Source organism: Sitophilus oryzae, unplaced genomic scaffold (genome assembly GCF_002938485.1).
Source record: "Sitophilus oryzae breed Bouriz unplaced genomic scaffold, Soryzae_2.0 scaffold_1297_pilon_pilon, whole genome shotgun sequence".
NCBI classification, from domain to species: Eukaryota; Metazoa; Arthropoda; class Insecta; order Coleoptera; family Curculionidae; genus Sitophilus; species Sitophilus oryzae.
The window spans coordinates 11,278,101-11,297,690 of NW_022145945.1; the positions used below are offsets into that span (position 1 = coordinate 11,278,101).

General features: G+C 33.1%; 1 protein-coding gene across 1 annotated transcript in view; it reads left to right on the forward strand.

Annotated features, from left to right (window-relative positions):
- The first annotated feature begins 16,446 nt into the window (after positions 1-16,446).
- Positions 16,447-19,590, forward strand: part of LOC115874785 (nose resistant to fluoxetine protein 6-like) — an 89,021-nt gene continuing 85,877 nt past the window's right edge. The window contains exon 1 of the mRNA XM_030890063.1: positions 16,447-16,893. Within this exon, the coding sequence (XP_030745923.1) occupies positions 16,701-16,893 (193 nt within the window). The 5' untranslated portion in view covers positions 16,447-16,700. The remainder of the gene's footprint in view (positions 16,894-19,590) is intronic.

Genomic DNA, 19,590 nt, shown 5'->3' on the forward strand with positions numbered 1-19,590 from the left:
TCCAAATTTAAGTCAAATCCAAACTCGTCAAATGATACGCCAAACAAAACTGTCAAAAATGGCGTCTCATCGTGACGTCGATTCCGTCTCGAATGTATGAATATAAAAATAGCATTAGATTCCTTCCTTAGCCTTAACTTTTTATAGGTTGATGGTCGCTAAATCGACCACTTTAGTTTAACCAACTAATCAGTCGCGTGGAAGTGTATTATCGCCCACTTTATTTGCTATGCTTTTATTTCTATGCGCGCTTTGGCCATTTAATCAGCCATATCTATGTACGCTGGCCGAATTGGTGCGAAAAGTTAACAAAAGTGGTTGAATATTCGACCAGTGAGCATTGGTGACACTGAGTTCGTTGTGTATCATATAGGTAATAATAATTTTCGTCTAAACAGTTTCTATGCAAATTTCGTGTGATAAAAATTTAAAATATAGAAACAAATGTATCTGTGACGTTTATTTCTTTTTATTCAGTGCACCTAATTTACGGCTTGGATGATATTTTATAAAATCGTTAACATATCCTGTATATTTTCGATCATTTCTCATAGGATGCGAGTTTCTCGAAAAACTAAATTTGATTTACTTGATATGGGCATATTTTTGAGAATGAAACGAACTTACTCTTTTTTCTTACATTGGATGATACATAGGGTTTATACATTAGATCATTACATATTATCTATTTGCTTTAACCTGGTTCAAAAATCGACCCACTCCCTTATTTGTTAACTTCTTGAAAAATGTTATTAAGAAGATATGCTCTCTTAGTGCTAGTTTATATTTTTTTGCAGTCAATTTGATCAAACTAGAAAATAATTAGTACTGCCTGTATAATAATAGACTCCTTATTCAGTGGGTAATGGACAAGGAATGAGAGGTTAGATTTCATCAAGAGTTGCCCCCCACGCGGTGGGACATGTTCCATCTTCACAATTCGTTGATATTTACTCCTCCACTGATACCTTTTTGGTATTAAGTCATCGCCAATTAATTAGTGAAAGATAGGCAATTATTTTCTACTCCAATTGGTTCCCTACAATTTCTATTGCACTGAAATGTTGCCAAATTCCTAATTATACTAAAATTTTACTCTCACGCTCGCTTTTCCGTCAATTTCATGAAAATTGTTGCGTTTATTTGGTTCTTTTTTTCTGTAACACAATTTCCACATCTGCACACCATCTAGCTTCGGTATTTCATCGGTTCTGTTAAGTTATTCCGGCCTTTCTAATATTATACATATACACACACACAGACAAGAACAACGAATAATAGGAAAAGTGAAGCCGTTAAATATAAATAAATTTATATATAACGACAATAAGCATGTATTTACAATTGCAATATTAGTAAGCAGTTTAGCGAAATGTTATAAGCTTTTTTTAGAAAGGGTATTATTTTTAACCCTGAGATTGTTGGTTTGAACGGCTGTAAGATGATTCAGACTCCATATTTATTTATAAGAAACATTCTTTCTTTTATAACAAAAATGGTAATAATATATTGAATTGATAGGAGAAATATTTAGAGAAGATAGAACATAAAAAAATTGTGCGAGCACTACGTGCGCAGATTTGAAGTGAAACTTCTTACTAATAGCCTTCTAACAGCTAGTAAATTGAGTGATTTGAAGGACATGTTTGAAAAAGTGTAGTTTGAAGTGTTGATAAAAAAGTGATAAATTGAAAATTAATAAATAATTTATTCACTTATGAGCACCTGTCCGTCTGAGGACCCCATTCTAATCGACCCATAATTAAGGAAATCCTAATGATTTCGTCCATTTAGAGGCATCGCACAGTGTAGCGCTCTATGGACAAAAACCAGATAAAACCTGTTTCGCATTTATTCAAATATTATTATTTATCGCCTTAGGAAGGCCTATCATCACCAAAAAATATATGAAAAAAATTGATACATGAGCAGAAATGCAAATACCAAAAATTGAATATCAGTATTTTTATTATAGTGGAAGTGTGTTTAAGTGACCGCATTTTCAATTAAATTGGGGTGAATATTGTGTAGAAGAAAAGAATATTTCCTAGCTGCACAAAATGGAGAAAAACACTTATAGTAAGTACATTTTTTTTCATATTAGTTGTTGTTAAATTCAATCATTGCTTTTATTTTTGTATATTTTTTTATTGGCCATTAAAAAAAGTCAAATTGAGTCAGAATAAAAATTGGTTGTGTAATTTTATTTAAGGTTTTAAAAAAATGGTATAAAATGGTAGACGAGATTTTTCGTGTAATGTTGTCCCAGGTATTGTACTTTAAAACCATTATTTCAGTTTCTGCGGAAAACTGCGATATTTTAAGTTTTCGATTTTTTTTAGTAGAATGTCCAGTACTTAAAATAAAAGATACATTTGAACAATGGTACAATAATGCCAAAAGTGAAAGAGTGGCAAAAATTTGTGAAAAAATTAAGTTATGTTTACATTTAGAAGATTGTTCTGAAGAAGTTGATTCGTTTCTACAAGAAGAAAGTCGTTTCCAGGTAGAAAGTTCTTGAAGTTTTTTCGTTTTTTGTTGAACTTAAATTATTGCCCTTTATGATTTTAATTTAATTGTCTTAATTTTCTAACTGAGCTTGCCATAATGTTATCTGTGATTGAATAATTGTAATAGAAATAACTTTTTAACCTTTTTTGATTTTTTTTTAAACTTTTGATTTGTTTTGTGATTGTATTTTATATTTTTTGATCTCTGTATGACTATTGGAATTTGTTTATTATTCTGATTGTAATTATTTTAGCTTTCTTGGGTTTGAAGATGGGAATTGTTAAGTCCCGAAACATGTCGCCCGCCTTCTTTTTTTGAAGCAAATTAAATTTAAATAAACATCTTAAAAGATTGTGAGTTTTTTGTTCCCTACCCCTCGTCACAGGTTTTATTTTGATATGTACTCACACTGGGTTGGAGAACGTTTTGTTTTTAATTTGTTATTTACTAATAATGAGAAATAATTACCCTTTGGGCCGCAGGAGATTTTTTCCATATTTATAAAAAATATAAGTTAATTTTTTTTTGGCAAAAATATTTTTAGTTTATTTTTATATCATAAAAATTAGTTTAAAATATAAAATATTATGTTATCTTTTATTTGTAATGTAAGTAAATACATTTTCTGGCGGTGAAAATAGAGTTTTCCATTTTGTCTACTTTCCCATATACTTCAAAATACTGTGCATCGGTTCGAAACTAAGGTTCGAAACGTCGAGGGCGTTATCCTGTAGCCCGTCTCGATTTATGCCGAAATCGACCCACATTTTTCTTCAATATAAAATATTTAGATTTAGTCCCACCCTGATGAAGTTGTAAACGAAACGCATACGAAACGTCGTATCCAACTTTGCAAAGTGGGACCGCGTCAAAGATATTTAAACTCGGTTAGGTTAGGTTAGGTTGAGTTTGTTAGGTTGAGTTAACAATAGAGTTTAAATATCTTTAGACCATGTGATGATGACACCAATTTTTGACGTTTCTCGCGTCAAAACTAACTATCACATTGACACTTGTCGTCTGTGCTTGTCGTACACGGTCAAGTTGGCCTTGGTCAATCTATCGACATACCAAATTTCATTTAAATCGGACGATTTTTTCGCCGATCCAGGCCCCGAGATACGACGCTCCAAAGACCCATCTCAACTTGCTCATTACCACTTTTTCGATCGTTCTACTTTTCGTCTTGTGTGTCGGCTCTTGCGTGTCATCATGTTAGTTCGTGTGTCACGGCCTTGAATTTTTATCCCCCCCTTCCCCTCCCAGCGCGAGTTTCCTCGGAAGTTTCACTTCAAAAACGAAATGAAATGACGTTTGTTAAGTCTCGCTAAAACTCCGAGAACGGCCTGCCCTATTTGACTAATTTTGGTTTTGAAATATACCGGATATCATCATTGGAATTTTTTTTTGATGAAATGTATTTTATTGTGCTGTCTACACTACTACGTTATAGTGTGATAGTGTCCTACACTTAGTGCTGAAAAATTAACAAAATATTAATATACAGGGTGGCGCACCTCATTCGCCTCGGTTGATTATACGACAACGGAAAGATGCAGAAACAAAATATTTTATGGGTATATATGTGGGGAGGCAATGTGCACAATTTAAAATTATTTTGAAATATACAGGCTGTTTCAGAACTAAGATCCATACCAAAGTTATATTTTTTCTTATGGAACATCCGGTATTTTATTTCATTTTTTAATTCATGGGTGCAAAAAAAAAGACATTTATTATAAGTGTTAAATATGTTTAAAACTTTGGGTTTTGAGATATTTAAAGATATTTAAATATGCATGCTACAATAGAATAGATAATTAACACCCTGTACATCAATTTTCAGAATTAATTCTTGTGCTGAGTTTAAAAGTAGAGAAATAAACTTTACTGAAAAATGTTATTGCTTCCTTAAATTTATACAGGTGTACCAAAAATTGTTGATCTATTAAGAATTTATTTTATATAAAACCTTCGTTATTTCAAATACAACACCCTGTATTTTTTTAAATAAATCGAAGCAGATTCAAAATATACTCTTTCAAACTATAAAAAAAAACAACGCCTTATTGTACAAAAAGCCAAAACAGCTTCATCGACAAAGCATTCACAAAACAAAAAAGCACAAAAACAAATATACAAATAAACAAAATGTCACACAATACAAATCAATTCAAAAAAATTTACGTCATAAAATTACAAATAAAACATATATGGACATTGCAGAACACAGGCGTATCTAAAACATTTTACAAAAGGAAAACTGTAAATGGATAAAATCATTAAATCGTTAAATTAATATCATTAAATCAAGAGTTATAAAATATTAAATACTAGACCTTTAACCAGTGTGTGAGATGATCAAAATTTTAAAATTCAAAATTGCTCATGATTAAACAACAACAAAAAAGTCGTTTACCGCATATAGGGCTCTCTCCAGTAAGTATAATTTCAGAGCTTTGCGAAATGCGGGAAAGAATGAGAGTGACTTGATATTCGAAGGCAAATGATTGTACATTTTCCTGGCATTGTACAGTATTGAGCCCTTGACTAGTTCTGAGCTCGGGGTTGGCAGATAAATATCGTGCTCCGCATTCCTAAGTGGATAGTTGTGAGAAGGCCTTTCCGGAATAGAGAATATGTGCTTCTAGAATAGAATATGTGAGATATATGTGTTTTTAAAGAAATTCTGGCAGTGAGTCCTACTGTTTAGTCCCAATAAGTATCGAACTGCTTTTGAAGTTTGAAAATACGATCAAATTTTGTCGCGCAGCAAGTACCCCAGAATGGAAGGGCATAACGAAGATGCGACTCAAAAAGGGCATAATAGACCATTCTAGAGGTTGATGAGTTAAGTTCCTTAGAAACTGATCTTAGCGCAAAACAGGCAGAGCGTAGTTTCTTTGATAAGGCTTCGATGTGCAAGTTCCATTTTAACGAGTTGTCTACAATAAGTCCTAAGAATCTCACAGAGTTCACGACGCCAAAAGTGGTGTTATTAAGTACAAAAGGTTGTACATATAGTACTTTTATATGACAAAACTTTAGTTTTTGAAAGGTTGAGGCATAGGAGATTAGAATCGCACCAAGATTTAATGGTGCGTAAGTCACTGGATATAGTATTACATAGTGCCGTAACATCTGGGCCGCTCCAAGTGAAACTAGTATCGTCCGCAAAGAGGCAGATTTTACCACTAATGTCTAGATTTGCAATGTCGTTGATAAACACCAGAAATAAAATAGGGTCAAGTACTGAACCCTGAGGGACACCACATTCTATAGGCTTACAAGAAGACATAGACGTATCAATCCTCACAAGCTGCCTTCTGTTGCCAAGATACGACTTAAGCCATTCGAGCGGCACTCCCCTGAATCCATAGTATTGCAATTTGTTAATTATGATATTATGATTTACACAGAAAACCTTAGAGAAATCACAGAAAATTGTAGCTGTAGTGATGGTTATTCAGGCTAGAGTATACATTATTAAAAAGGTCGAACATAGCATCATTTGTGCAACTGTTACTTAGAAATCCAAACTGATGGGTAGAAAGTACTTTATATTTAAGGAGAAAAGACAGAAGCCTTTTTTTAACCAATCTTTCAATGATCCTAGATAATGTGGGCAGGAGAGCAATTGGGCGATAGTTCGAAGCTTGATCTTTATCTCCTCCTTTATGCAGAGGAATAATTATTGCTGTCTTAAGGCAGTTTAGAAAAACTCCTTTTTGGAGTGACTCATTAATTAAAGTAGTAAGATAGATTAATGTGCATTCCTGAAGTTCAGAGAAGATTTTGAGAGTAAGCCCACCAGTCCCAGATGAGAATTTATTTTTAATACTTTTAATTGTACTACGGAACTCATCTAATGCTACGGGCGTGAAAAAGAAACTGTGTAAATTCTCATTTGCTTTAGGGAGATATGAAAGTGAATCATGGGAAGGAGTTATGGTGTTCACTAAATTTTTAGCCACATTAACAAAGTAAGTGTTTAAATCTTCAGGTGAATTAAAGACTGTGCCAGACGAAGAAGTCTTATTCCTTAAGTCATTTAAAATAGCCCAAGTCTCTTTAGCAACATTACCGGATTTGGCTAGCCTCCCATTATAATAAATGTCCTTGGCAGCTTTTATAGTCTTACGATAAACCCTTCTATAAAGTTTCACGTAATTATGAAAGAAAACGTTTTGATAGGCCTAAGAGGAAACGCCTTGCACGCCAGATTAGACAAGGTATTTATAAATCTAGAAAATTCGGAATCGACGTCAGCCGAGAGGACAACCCACTCAGTTGTTAGACATAGGTGGTGAAAATTTAGAAAATTTTTATCCGAAAAAATACGGCCCAATTTGCGCGAGGTATTTTTGCATTTGGATTGTGGCAAAAACGTTGTCAATACTGCCCCATGATCAGAGAAACCTGCGTGAAGGACTCTACAGTCAACGAATTCCGTGTCAAAAGACGACACGACATAATCTATAGTACTAGAGCCAGTTTTAGTTATTCTAGTTGGTGAGTCAACATGCATGAGTATACCAAAAGAATGAAAAATGGACTCCCTAGCTGCACACACACTGGAAAAGTCAATATTTAGGTCGCCACACAAAATCAATTTACTTTTTATAGGTAGGGATTCAAGCAAGCTTAGCAATTTTTGACTGAAAATATGCACGTCAGCGTCAGATGTTCTGTAAATACAAATAATATAAAGGTCAAAAGCATTATGATAACCGACGGAAAATTAAAAAAAAATTTCGGAGATTAGAGTATCGAACTTAGTTACTGCCGTAAAGTCGTTGTTAGTAGACATTATCATAATACCTCCATGAGATGAGTTACTTCTATTGAATCTAAGTTACTGTAGTGTAAGTTTTGACAAATACAGGCTCATCCATATTTAACCAATGTTCAGTTATGGCAACAATTTCTGGAAAATTGAGCTCTTCTAATAAAAGATATAATTCATCCGTTTTATGTCTTAAGGACTGAATATTAATTTAAAAAACACTAAGCTTGCTATCGTCTAGTTTTTCAGAGGTTGCTTGATCCTCTGTTCGCGTCATTTCACCTAAAAAAATTACTTTTATTTGGAGAGCCATTGGAGTGGACTTGGTATGACTTTCCCTAATTCTCTGAAGCTGTTGAGTTTTTCCGTTGAAAAGAAGGACCTGAAGACAGAAAGATCCGCGTCCACTTCAGCTGAGTCAATACCATATACGTTGTGGAAGCGATAATATATCCTACGCAGGGAATCCGCGTCACTAGGAAGTCCCTCTGAGGATATATATAATTTGATGCTGGTGTTGGTGTATCCTTCAAAACACACACTTGAGGGTTGATCGTGGAGATAGGCGAGGAATAGCCGAATAGGTTTTAATATGGAAGGGTCCCTCAGTCTAGCTAGCAAATAACGCCCACTTGTCTCATCCGAATTTTGCGTCATTCGAACTACAGGCGGAGTCAACGGGTCCACATGTAGCCCGCCATCCTTCCTCGCACCTTCTTCCACAACCATTTCCACATTTTTCAGCCCAAGAGACTTACAAGCAGCAATAGCCTCCTTGTCAGAACAAATCTTAACAGATTTGACCTCCCCCGGTATAATTACGGATGTCGAGTCTGAGCAAGGTGGTAGACTTCGGATGTCAACAGTGTTTGATAAGTTGTGTTTACAGCCTGTGGACGAAGTACCTGGTGCTGGCGGCGATATTTTTAATGGTCTTGTAAAAGAATTGGCAGTGACTATTTCAGTACCTGGCGGCCACATACCTATGTCCTTCAGCTGCTCAAGGTGGCTCTTGTTCTGCACACCAATTTTGAGGTCAGAGTGTGAACTGTCCTTATTTTTCAGCAAGGGAAAGCATCGGATAAAGTCAGTAGTTCCAACCTTTTCCTTGGCATAGTGTGCAAGCTGGTTTGCTGTACAAGGAGGTGGGAGTTTGGACACTATCAGGTAATGCCAGTCTTCCTTCTTGGACAATCCGTGAGGTGTGGGTGTAATGGTATTTGGAGAAGTAATACCCACTGTATCCTTGTTATCTGAATGGTCAGTCTGCGTCGAACTAGATTTTTTTTCTATTTGTGGGTTACTTTTAATGTTCTTTGGAGGAATGTTCTTGGATGTCTTTTCACTGGAGGCCAACTTTTCCAACATGAGTGCCATTTTATTTACACTCAAACGCAAATCACCCAACTCCTTTGATAAGTCTTCCTTTGATGAGTCATGAATTTGGACCTTAATAGACTCATCATGATTGTCCAATAAAATAGACGACAAGTTGAAAATATCTTGCTTCATGTCCCTGATGGAATGAAATAAAGATTCTTGTCTACCATCCGATAAACTGGTATGGAAACTGTGAATGTCATTATAATATGCCCAATATATTAGGGTTTCCTATACCTATCTAAGTTTTTTAAATAAAATGGCAATCGAGATGGCTGGTGTCGCCATGGCAATTTTCTATTGACAGTTAGTAACTATTTTCAAAATTGACATTTATTTGTTTATGGACATTATTATTTTTAATTTATACAAGTTAACTTAAATTTACTTACAATAGTTTAATATAAGTATTCATTATTTTATCAAAAAAAATAAAGCAGTATCTGCTGGCGTAACGAATGAATATGTTACTAGTGATTTTATTTTGTGAGGAAAATTGCTTCTTGGCCTCAAGGGCTTATGCAAAATAATATTCTTTGGTTATGCTCAAAGATATCCAAATGGGAATCTTCTTGTTCCTTAGAAAAACTACTTGTCCGATTTTGCAGAGCTGGTAGTGTGGTTTATAAAAAACCTAATAGGCAGAAACCTGTCATTGGAAGCGAAGAAAATTAACTTGCCGTAATTGGCTCTTTTATAGAAAATCGATATATCTACAAGTCATTGTAACATAAATCAAAGAACTACTTCTTCGTTTTTGTTGATATGATAATAAATACATATTTAATAAATATTATTTATTAAACTATTGTAGGTAAATTAAATAAAAGTAAACAGATATAAATTTAATCAAGTCCATAAACTAATTTCGATTTTGAAAATAGCTAACTGCAGGGCCGTCCTTAGACTGTTGACCGCCGGGAGCACGCCCGAAAAAATGCGCCCCTCCCCCCTACAGACAATCGTTTTTTTATTAGTGCGAAGTTTGATTCGAAGAATCAGGTGCGAAAAAAAAATTATGAAAGTTGTGCAACAGATGGTAAGAAATATTATCAAACGCTTTCCGAAAAAAAAAGGAAATAAATATTGCAAGATTTTCAGAATTAGCATTTAAATTTTGTATTTAAAAGGAGCGTCACATGGTACCTAACAAGAATAAAAAAACATTATAAGGTACATTAGACAAACTAACACCTAAAACTATAGATAATATAATAAATTATTATAAATTATTAACAAAACAAAATTCGTAATAAATACATAGACATAATCCTGAGAAACAAAATTCCTAACATGGATATATAACTAAAACTTTTTTCTTGCCTTTTTTTCGGCAAACTCTAAAATAAAATCGTCGAAATTTACACTGTTCGCTATTTCGTGCTCAATAGATATTAAAGATAATCCGCTTATTCGTTTTTGTGTCATACTTGATCTCAGGTAAATTATCAATTATTTTGAGTTTAGAAAAATTTCTCTTTCCGGTTGCCACTGAAACCGGCAGCGTTAATAAGATTCTTATGCAGATGTAAATATTTGGAAAGTTTCCAATCAGATCGTGAATTTTTAAATATTTTACTGTTTGTTTTGGACAACTGAAGTTTTCGGCATTATTCTGGTGGTATTAGAGCAATTAGAGCTAAATCTCGTCCTGAAGCTCTATTAATATCATGTTTGTCTCCGTCCGTTAAATAGAGATGAAGATCAATACAATGCTTTGTTATTTCCTCTAGGTTGATATTCCTGAGAACTGTGAAGTCGTATAAAAGCGAAAAATAGTCCGAGTGAGCTTTTAACAGGTCAAATCTTTCCTGGATTGTATCCAGGACAACAAAGAAAAATTCGATTATAAACTTTTCCTGTGGATCTAAAATTGCTTCATCTACTGATTCATACAAAAACTGTCTAGTTTTTTCTCTGGGACGAGGTCTAATGTCATTAGTAAAAACTGCTTCAATTTCCAGCTCTTCTGCCAGCTTTGCAGCATCCACTAATATTTCTCTAAAATGGTCGTCAGTCCTTATTTTGACAAAATAGTCGTCGATAGCTTTTGTGGACTCAATGATGTCGAGTTTCTCATTCTGAAGCAGTTTACTAGTTGCATTTATACCGTTGGAAATTTCGTACCGAAAATGACCATTTTGCCCGAGGGGTGTCTCACTCGGGTAAAAAATGTACAAGTACTGCCAAAATATCCTTCCAGTGCTAAGCGACTGCCAATGACTATGAAGAAGACTGCCTATGACTGCCATGTAATAATTATAGGCGACTGCCATAAGACTGCCAATGACTGCCAATGACTGCCAGCGACTGACCAAGAAAATGTACATGTAATTCCAATAGTGAGACACCCCTCGATTTTGCCTAAATGTAGTACTGACGTACCGAATTTGGCCAAAATATAACGAATTCAGTACAATTGTACTGAAACGGCCGCCCTCAAATTTGGCCGCCTGGAGCAACTGCTCCTCTGCTCCACCCCTCAGGACGGCCCTGCTAACTGTCACTAGAAACTTGCCATGACGACCCTAGCCCTCTTGGTTGCCATTATTGGAACATTGCTCTTTATTCGAAATCTAAGCTAGATAGGTATAGGAGACCCTAACATAGTTTGAAAGAGCATTTGAAATTTGAATCTGCTTAGACTTATTTAAAAATGTACAGGGTGTTGTATTTGAAATAACGAAATTTTTATGTAAAATAAATATTCAAAATAGACCAGCAGTTTTTGATACCCCTCTATACATTAAACTTACATCTTTCCGTTTTGGTATAATCAACTGAGGCGAATCATGTGCGCCACCCTGTATGACAAAATTTGTATGGGGTTTCCTATGTTTCCAACGACGATGCATCACCAGGAGGTATGTAGAAGTTCAAGGAAGAGTTGAGAAAATATGAAGAATAGTAAAAAAAATAGAAAATAAATTTGATGTTTAACAACTGTAATGATGTTATGTACAAGATCCATACCAAAATTATATTTTTTCTTATGGAACACCCGATATTTTATTTCATTTTTTGATTCTTGAGCCCAATAAAAGACATTTGATATAAGGGTTAAATATGTTTAAAACTTTGGTTTTGAGATATTTAAAAGGAGATATTTATAAACTACTCAAAAGAATTATCGCATATTTTCTAAAAAAGATATTAAGATTTACGATTTTAAATAGTATGGATACTGTGAAGGGAAATTCGATACAATAAGCCTAAGCGCTAACCTGTAATTTTTACTCGGCCGACTATTTAGTTGCAAAACTGAAAACAATACATACTTATGAAGTCGATCGACCATATATTGGTTACTAAATATGCAACTAAATAGTCGGCCGATTAAAAATTGCCTGTCAGCGATAGCCTAAGACTACGCAATGTAATCAAATATTGGTCCGACCGGCTCCATAAGAATGTATTGTTGACACTTTTGCAACTAAATAGTCGGCCGACTAAAAATTACATGTCAGTGCGTTACTAAGGCAGAAAAATGAATGCTTCATTTAGAAATAATATGTAATAATTACTTTTATTCAAATATGCGATCATTGTTTTGAGTAGTGTATTTTATTGGGAGGAGTAAGTAGGTAAATAAAAATTTCGTATTTTTTTTTACTTATTATCTATGAAAAATTAGATTTAAATAAAAAAGGTGAAAAAAGCGTTCTGGATTTTGGTCTTGGTCTTGGTTTTTGCTCTTTGTGCAAATACTTTTGAAAACTCACTACACTCAGAACTTGTTAACTTGTTGAAAATTTTCAACATTTTGTTTTGCAAAATTCATATACCTGAATTTTAGTCGAGTTCTTACTCAATGAGTAAGAATACTAAGTTTAATAATCTCATTTCTCATATCGAAAAACATAATGCCTATAAATTTTGGTTATATATTATAGTATAGACATAGTATAGACTCACATTATATTATAAAAGAGCCTCTCATCTATACTACGTAATATATAAAATCCTTAAGTGACTGACATACTGATTAATCACGATCCTGCTCAAACCACTTAACGTAAGAAACTCAATTTTGGCATACTGGTTGATTTTAGGATGTAAAGGTTCGATAAAAAGGGATTTTTCGAAATTCCAGTTCCAAGAGGGTGAAACCACCCCTCAAATATTACAATATTTTTTATTTAAAAAACGGTCAAGTTTCCGAAAAAAAACGCTTAAACATGGATATTTTATTTTGTTTTTTTACATATTTTAAGATTTTTTAAAAATGTATACAGGGTGTTTCGAAAAATCTGGTCATTGATTAATCACGATCCTGCTTAAAGCCCTTGACGTAAAAAGCTGATTTTTGGAAAACAGATTGACTTTAGGGTGTAGAGGTTCGATAAGAAGGGATTTTTCGAAACTCGAATTCTAAGGGGGTGAAACTATCTCCCAAATATTAAAATATTTTTTATTTAAAAACCGGTGAGTTTTTCGGAAAAACTCTTAAACACGTATATTTTATTTTGTTGTTTTACATATTTTAAGATTTTTTATAAATTTATACAGGGTGTTTCATAAGATATGACCATTGAGTAATTACGATTCTGCTTAAACTGCTTGACGTTTAAAGCTGATTTTTGGTAAACGGATTGACTGTGGGGTGTAGAGGTTCGATAAGGAGGGGTTTCTCGAATCTCAAATTTCAAGAGGGTGAAAACGCCCCTCAAATATTACAATATTTGTTATTTAAAAAACGGTTAGTCTTTCGGGAAAACGCTTGGACAAGCATAATTTATTTGGTTTTTTTACATATTTTGAATTTTTTTAAAAAATCATACAGGGTGTTCCGAAAAGTTGGGTAATTTCTTAACCACGATTCTGCTTAAACTGCTTGACGTAAAAAGCTTATTTTTAGCAAACGGATTTTTCGAAAGTCAAATTCCAACGAGATGAAACTACCCCTCAAATATTAGTATCGCAATATTGTTTTTTCTCATGCTGACATAAGTGTGAGGAAATTTTATCCAGTTTGTATGTTAATGGAAATTCTTGCTTTGCTTTATCATCACCATTACAAATGATTAATTCGACGCGAATGAAGTCGCTGGTACACGCTAGTATTTATAGATAATCAAAAGCTTTGTAATAATAGATACAAAAGAAATCATTATAAACAGGAAAATTGCATCTCAACCTTATATGACAATATTCCAAATTACTTTTTATGTCAATACGTGATATCAAGTTTATATATTAGGAAATTACTAATTAGAAAATGCCAACGAATTCAAATTATTTTTTATGGAATAGGTCAATAAGACTTTAAACTAAAAAAATAATAAAATTGCACTAAAATGTTTGTATAATGATATTTTCATTAAACTCTAAATTGATGTTAATAACAGACACATGGGCCTATTAGATTTATTTATTTATTTCAAAATTTTAGCTTAGTAATTAGTTTTTTGAAATTGAATAAAAAACATATTATTATATATTCAAAACCGTTGACAGTAATAAATGCTTAAATAATAATCAATACTTTTTAGAACAATTTTATCTAGAAAAATACTAATTACGAGGTCTTCCATTATTTTTCCTATAAATTTTTCTCAGTCCAAAATTCACCACTTAATTTGAAGGAGAGATATTTTATAAAGGTTGATGGCTGTTAAGTTCATTATAGAGTGCGTGTTTTTTAGGAATTAGAATTAATAAATTATACAGGTTGTTTCAAGAAACATGTGCCATTTCTCGTGGGGAGATTGTTTGCTCACGTAAAAATAAGATTTATTAATTTTTTATATAAATATAGGATCGATTCTGCTTTATTTGGTAGCTACAGAGGGTTGTTGTAGTAGCTTTTAGTGATTCGACTGAAATTTTGAGGGTAAAAGTTACTACAAGTGCGACATATTTTAATGTTAAAAATTACTCTAAAACTTATGTACACACTAATATGCAGAATATTGGTAACGTAGGAGGTTGCAACACTGCAAGGCGATACACCGACATGAAATTTCAGAATGAATCTGGAACACTAAAAAGACATACAAATTTTCCGGAAAACGTCAAGAAAAAATGTAACATTTTTAACAATTTTACACAAATAATTATGGGGGTGTTCCTATGGTAGAAATATTCTACAAGTTAAAATACTTGTACTTATTTATGAAATACCCTGTATATTATTTTATATACAGGGTGTCCCAATATTTCGTAGACATAGATCTACTGCCACAAATTATCTGTGATATGACATAAATAAGGATTGATTGACGTATTTAATTCTTTTCGGCCACCCCCGGTTTTACCGGAAATGACTACAACTTCTGATTTTTAAATTGCACCCTCGTTATTTTTTTACTTTATTCGATAGAAAATGACCCTCTGAATAGAATGACATATCATATGTCAACTTTTGACATTTTCGCTTAAAACGAAATTGAATTTTAAATTTCAATCTAGAATGGCTGTGTTTAAGATACTAATTTTTAATCAAGGAGCCTTGGAAAAATAGATTAGATCGTCTAACGTTTTTAGTGTCTTGTCCTGGCCGGCTAAAATATGCCCAAATCGTATTTTTAATCATATCTCAATTTTTTCAAATGGAACGAGGGTGGCTCATTAGCATATTTTGAAAATGCATTTTTTACGAATAATTTGGTACCACACACTTGGTATTTCCAGTCAAATTGTCGTTATGAACCGCATGTTGCAATTTCAAATAAACCATATTCGAAAATGTCAAAAGTTGACATATTATATGTCATTCTATTCAGAGTGTCATTTTCTATCAAATAAAGTGACAAAATAACAAGGGTGTCATTTAAAAATCAAAAGTTGCAGTCATTTCCGGTGTCTCTTGGTAAAAGTCACTATGAGCAACAGTTTTCAAGATATTTGGAATGGAAATAGTCAATACATGTCATTATTGGCAAAAATTATGCATGTCTAAAATAATAAATTTGAAATGTTTTTGTGTCAAAGATTCAACAGAAGCTGTTTTATCATATTGTTTACTAGAAAAATTCATGATTATCTTAAAAAATTAAAAAGTTCCCAAATTTATTCTTTCAGTCAGATAACTATTTAATGATCATTGTCTATTTCTTGTCGATAATGACATGTATTGATTATTTCTATTCTAATATCTTGAAAACGGTTGCTCGTAGCGATTTTTACCAAGAGACATTTTTTATTTAGAAAATTACGGAAATAGATATTTATTCCTTCAGTAGAGTAATACAGGGACGGATGAAAAAGACGTAAGTGGCGCCCCCTACAAGTAGGAGTCATATTGATATCGAAATCAAGTTTTTCATGTTAAAAAATCTCCAGATACCAATTTTCTCCTAAATACTGGATTTAGTTCAGAAATTATTAGGAAAAATTCGAAATAATTATCAAACCCTGTATCTCTGAAACAAAGCATTTTAGGATATAAGTTTGTACGAACTTTTTTACTTATTTTTGTGTGAAATTATGCTCCCGAAGTCTCCGGAATACAGTTCGGACCACCCTGTATAACAAAACGATATATCTTTTTGTTATCTGTTCCATTGTGATATACACAAAGTAATTGTCTAATAGTATCTATGTTTTATTCTTTATTTTATGTAGGAATCAAACTACGTAATAGCAAAGGTAATAGACAAACTAGATCATTTTCTAAAAATTTCCACCTGCAGTCCACAATTATTTTTCCGCAATCAGCCAGTCATAAACTTGACCAAGAAAAGGATAATTTCAAGGACTCAACGTGTTACAGTAGTGCGTTTTCATGCACCTTCACAATCTTATAAATAAAGGCTCCTGGTCAAACATTCTTTTTATGCATTCGTTATACATGCAGTTGCATATATGTATGTGTACCTTGATAGATTTCATTCTTAGATCGAATGCAACATCGACATGAAGTGGTTTGGGGAAATAGTTTAGCGGGAGATTTGAAAGAACCTGAAAATGGACTACACAAGTCAATTAATTTTTAATAGACTAAAAAATATTTTAAGTAAATTTGACGACATGTAGGAAAAAATACGAATTTCTTCAAAAAGTGATATAAAAATAATCCAAAATGGGAAAATCTAGTGCGGTGGTGTTTGTGACTCTCTGTGTACTAAAGTCAGTGTCCAGTGTATTTCAAAAAGATTTCGATTTGTTTCCCGAACTGCCCACTGGTGTTCCTGATACAGAAAATGAGTTGTGCAAGTTGCACAGTGATCTGTTCGTCGAAAGTTTGAAGAATTTTACTTTATGGGCCCATGAGAGTAAGTTTAATAAATAATTATTCTCTATTCTATAGAAAGCTGATATCAAAAATTATATATGAATTTTGTAAAAGATGTTGTTATGTCAAATAGAATAGCAAAATCTCTTAAAAATCGAATGAACTACTGTGAGGATCAAAAAACAAATAATCTACAATATTTTTTCGATAAAAAGTACAGGGTGTATAAATAATTGCTAAAAAGTTTGGAAGGTTGTTAGTTTTTTTAAAAAATAGGAGGTTTTCTCGTATACAAAATTTCTCAATTTAACATTTTTCTGAAAACTTATTTTCGTATACAGGGTGAATTAACATTAATATTTGGGTCTAAAAATATTCATACTAAAAAGTTGATATTTGTTGCATGTAGTGATGCCAACTCGTGTAGGGTTTTCATACGTACATGCCCGGATTTTTAAAGTGTCCGGGGCAGTCCTGCCCGGATTTGGAAAAGCGTCCGGAAAACCTGACTGCAAAACAATTTAACTTATTAAAATATTTTACAGTTATAGTTGAATTAATTTCTCTGTTACTTTGTTGGATATTTTAGTCTACAGCTCTACAGTTCTACTTAACCGACGCATGTTACCCGAAGTACCCGTTTCTATACTTTGGTGCTCAAATTTTTCGCTTTTGGCGCATTCCTGGAAAGTGAATGTTTTTTTTTTGGTTTATATTTTGTGATCCCGGGGCTCTTATTTGCGTCCTATAAAAGTTCATAAATAAATTTATAGTATTTTTTGCGACGTCCGGATTTTGCCCGGATTTCAGAGTTTACTTGTCCAGATTTTGTTATGCCGGGTCCAGACCAAGTAGACAAAACAACGACAAGACAGAAACATTCATGTTTTACGACAAAATTGCGACAATTTCAATACATTTCTGAGACATTTTTGTCTCCATTTTTGTTTTGTTTCAAAATTCGGAGACTTTTCAATGTCCCGTCTAGAGTCAGTAAAGATCAAAGTGTCTATGTTTTGTTCATATATTTTACGACAAGTTTTCGGCGCAGTGTGGATGGCGTGTGCTGCCAACAGTAGGAGGCCAGTGAAATCACACATGGTTAATAAAACTGATTTCATTCGCAACAACTAAACATGAACTAAACTTTTGACTTTATTGTACTTTTGTCCTTGCGGTGTGGACAATTTCTCCAAGCTTGTCTTGTCAGAATTTCTCATTTTTTGTCGTAAGTTTTTCTTGTTTTTGTCTCAAAATCGTGTTTACTTTTTGTCGCCTTGGTCTGGACCCGGCATTAGGATTTCTGAGTTCACTTGTCCGAAATTTCCAAAGGCCTTTATGGAAACCTTAAACTCGTGGGAAATTTCCTGATTTTTGGGAAATTTCGAGATCCAGAGATAAAAGGGAAATTTTAACACAAAACACTCGGACACAAACAGAAACGGAAATTCTCAAGTTCATTCGTAAAAAAATATTTAATCGTTCGTAAACCTCTTAAGTTCAATTTTTGACAAAAATTATATATTTATACCACAGATAACACATAATTATGTGTTATCTGTGTTTATACCCTATTTATAAATACCTCATAGTGTATTGTATTGTAAGACAAAATCTAATTATTTTAATCATTGCGCTACCTGTCGACAATTTTTTTACAATTAATAGGAATAGAGTTTAACTTGAAAAAGTTTTCCAGACGTTTTCGTAAAGCATTATATCAGCTAAATACATCTAAATCTCTCACTTGGTAAAAATAAGATTTCGTGTATCGCTTACCGCGGTTCTCATACAGGACGTACAACGCAGCACGTAGACTGCCTACACACTGCCTACATCTTCATTTTCCAACCAACGAGACGATCTATGACAGTGACAGATGCGTCTGTTATTTTAATTCAAGGGTAAATTATTGTATTTTTTGTCATTTTTTGGATGTCGTCTGTCGAAGTCGAAATCTTTCCTAGCTCGTTCAGTTCAATCGTTTAAAATATATGGGTTTTCGTTAACACGGCAGTATATGTTAAGTTCATCGAAAAATCGGCGTAAATGAACACCAACGAAAGACACCCCCCCCCCCAAATATTGTCTCTCGACGATACTGTAATTGATTTTGAATAATTTGTGGGAATTTTTAGAAAAATCGGGAAATTTTGACCGTCTTTTTTTAATATTTTTTTTAGTTACTAACAGTAAATTCAGATTCTTCTTTGTATGTACAGGGTGGGTCAAATTCGACGCTTTTAAATGGAAACACCCTTTTCTATAGCAGATAGAGAAAAACTAATATTGGTGTCTGGAGCTCAATTTCTGTCAAAAACATGATGGTGAAAACCGCATATCGATATCTATTACCGTTTCGGAGTTACGGGGTGTTTTTCAAAAATATGCATTTTTAACAAATCGCTGTAACTTTTTTGCTATAGCAAATTTTGTATTTTTATGAAAACATTTCCAAAGCATCTTTTTACGTAGAATTTAATGGTTTAAGTATAATTTTTTTAAAATTAATAATTTAAGAATTATCAACAGAAAATTTGATTTTTTATATGGGACACCCTGTATATTTTTAATTTATTGAAAATAATTTAAAATGACCTTTCAAAAAATATAACACACTTGATATTTTGCTCGATTCCTCTTCGAGATATAGAGTATATAAAAATTCGCCCGCTTTTTAACAAGTAACCTTTGAACGGCATCGGCTCGGCTGTAATGCAAAAAAATTCTAGCAGTG